The sequence below is a fragment of the Cyprinodon variegatus genome, unplaced genomic scaffold (genome assembly GCF_000732505.1).
Source record: "Cyprinodon variegatus isolate N-32 unplaced genomic scaffold, C_variegatus-1.0 Scaffold1768, whole genome shotgun sequence".
NCBI lineage: Eukaryota > Metazoa > Chordata > Actinopteri > Cyprinodontiformes > Cyprinodontidae > Cyprinodon > Cyprinodon variegatus.
This window is the reverse complement of record NW_015152221.1, coordinates 71,626-73,045: the sequence shown is the minus strand read 5'-3', so window position 1 is coordinate 73,045 and position 1,420 is coordinate 71,626. Positions and strand designations below refer to the sequence as shown.

Sequence of the window (1,420 nt, the reverse complement as noted above, 5' to 3'; positions counted from 1 at the left end):
GCTTCCGGCTGGATTCCCTGACTTCGTGTTGCCTCCAGCTGGATTCCCTGACTTCCTGTTGCTTCCGGCTGGATTCCCTGACTTCCTGTTGCTTCCGGCTGGATTCCCTGACTTCCTGTTGATGGTTTCTCACCTGTCGCTGTCCACAGCTGGAGCAGGTTGGGGCACCTTGTTCTTGGAGGGCACACTGTCTTCCAGGAAACTCCTGTCCAGTCTCTCGTCTGGCACAAAATCATCCACACTCTGAACTTTAGCAGGACACATGGGTGCCGGAGGCTCCTCTAGGGAAGAAATTGATATAAGCGTGAGTCAGAGCTGCTTCCCTCGCAGCGTTTCCCGCTCAGAAACACAGAGCCTCAGTGGAGCTGAACAACATCAGTTCAGCTTTAAACGTTTTGACAGATCTGAAGCAGAAGGGACCCGGAAGCAGGTCTGAACCTACCTGGACCAGAGGCAGGAATCTCAGCAGCAGCAGATGAACCAAACCAGCGAGATATGAAGCTGCGTTTTTGGGGACCTGACCCCCCAGGTGCAGAGGGTGACTGCTGGTGTTCGGGTGACTGGGGAGGAGGTTTAATTTCAGCCATGGGGGTGAAGGTTCCACTGACTACTGCTGTAGGGGGAGCAGGGGAGGGTGCAGATGGAGCCTGAGGAAGCATCTGGGAAGCCAGTGGAGGCTGAGGAGTGCTGGGACTGGAGCTGCCTGTGGAAGCACCACTGGGAGGGACGACCGGAGACTGGGAGCCGGAGGAGGGACTCTGACCGTTGGTCGGACCAGGAGAAGCATGGCCCTTACTGCGAGACTCCAGGTTCTCCAAGAAACTGGAAAAGTCACATAAGAATTTATTTGATAAGTAAAAAGACTTGTTCTGAAAAACAAGTCATCGGGAAAAGGCAGGAATAGTTCTGGGCTCTGGTTTTTATGAAGCACAAAGAGAAAACTGGCCATACATCTCATAGTTCTGATCCTCAGTCTCCTGCTGGACAGTCAGCTCCTCCAGGGTGGCGTCCATGTCCAGCTGGTTGGTCTCCAGCTGCCTTAGGAGCGTTTCTCTCTGCAAGAATAAAACAGAAATCCAGCCAGAGGTCCTGTTTCATGCCTGGATCAACGGTGGAGATACACAACCAGTAACCCAGAGAGACAGACCAGCAGACATGAACACAGACCACTCACTGATACGAAGACAACAACTGAGAACCTAGCAAGTTAGAAAATACATCAGAGCTGAGAAAGGACCCGCATGGAGGATAGAGACTGTGGAGGAAGCTAACCTGGAGCTGCAGGAAGGGGATGTTGAAGAACCTGTGCAAATACTTCAAGCCAAACCCGTTCTTCATAGACGATTCAGCGTAGTGAATGTAGGATGATCCCATCGGTCTGGAGAGAAGAACATGGACCCAACAGAAAATCAGCAATGGA

The 1,420-nt window shown here is 52.2% G+C and overlaps 1 protein-coding gene across 1 annotated transcript in view; it reads right to left on the bottom strand.

Annotated features, from left to right (window-relative positions):
• The window catches only part of rabl6 (RAB, member RAS oncogene family-like 6), a 20,474-nt gene that overhangs the window by 8,566 nt on the left and 10,488 nt on the right, over window positions 1-1,420 (bottom strand). Inside the window, exons 5-8 of the mRNA XM_015404500.1 lie at window positions 1,273-1,378; window positions 952-1,055; window positions 443-822; window positions 134-281 (exon numbers count right to left, since the gene is read on the bottom strand). Coding sequence (XP_015259986.1) covers window positions 134-281; window positions 443-822; window positions 952-1,055; window positions 1,273-1,378 — 738 coding nt within the window. The remainder of the gene's footprint in view (window positions 1-133; window positions 282-442; window positions 823-951; window positions 1,056-1,272; window positions 1,379-1,420) is intronic.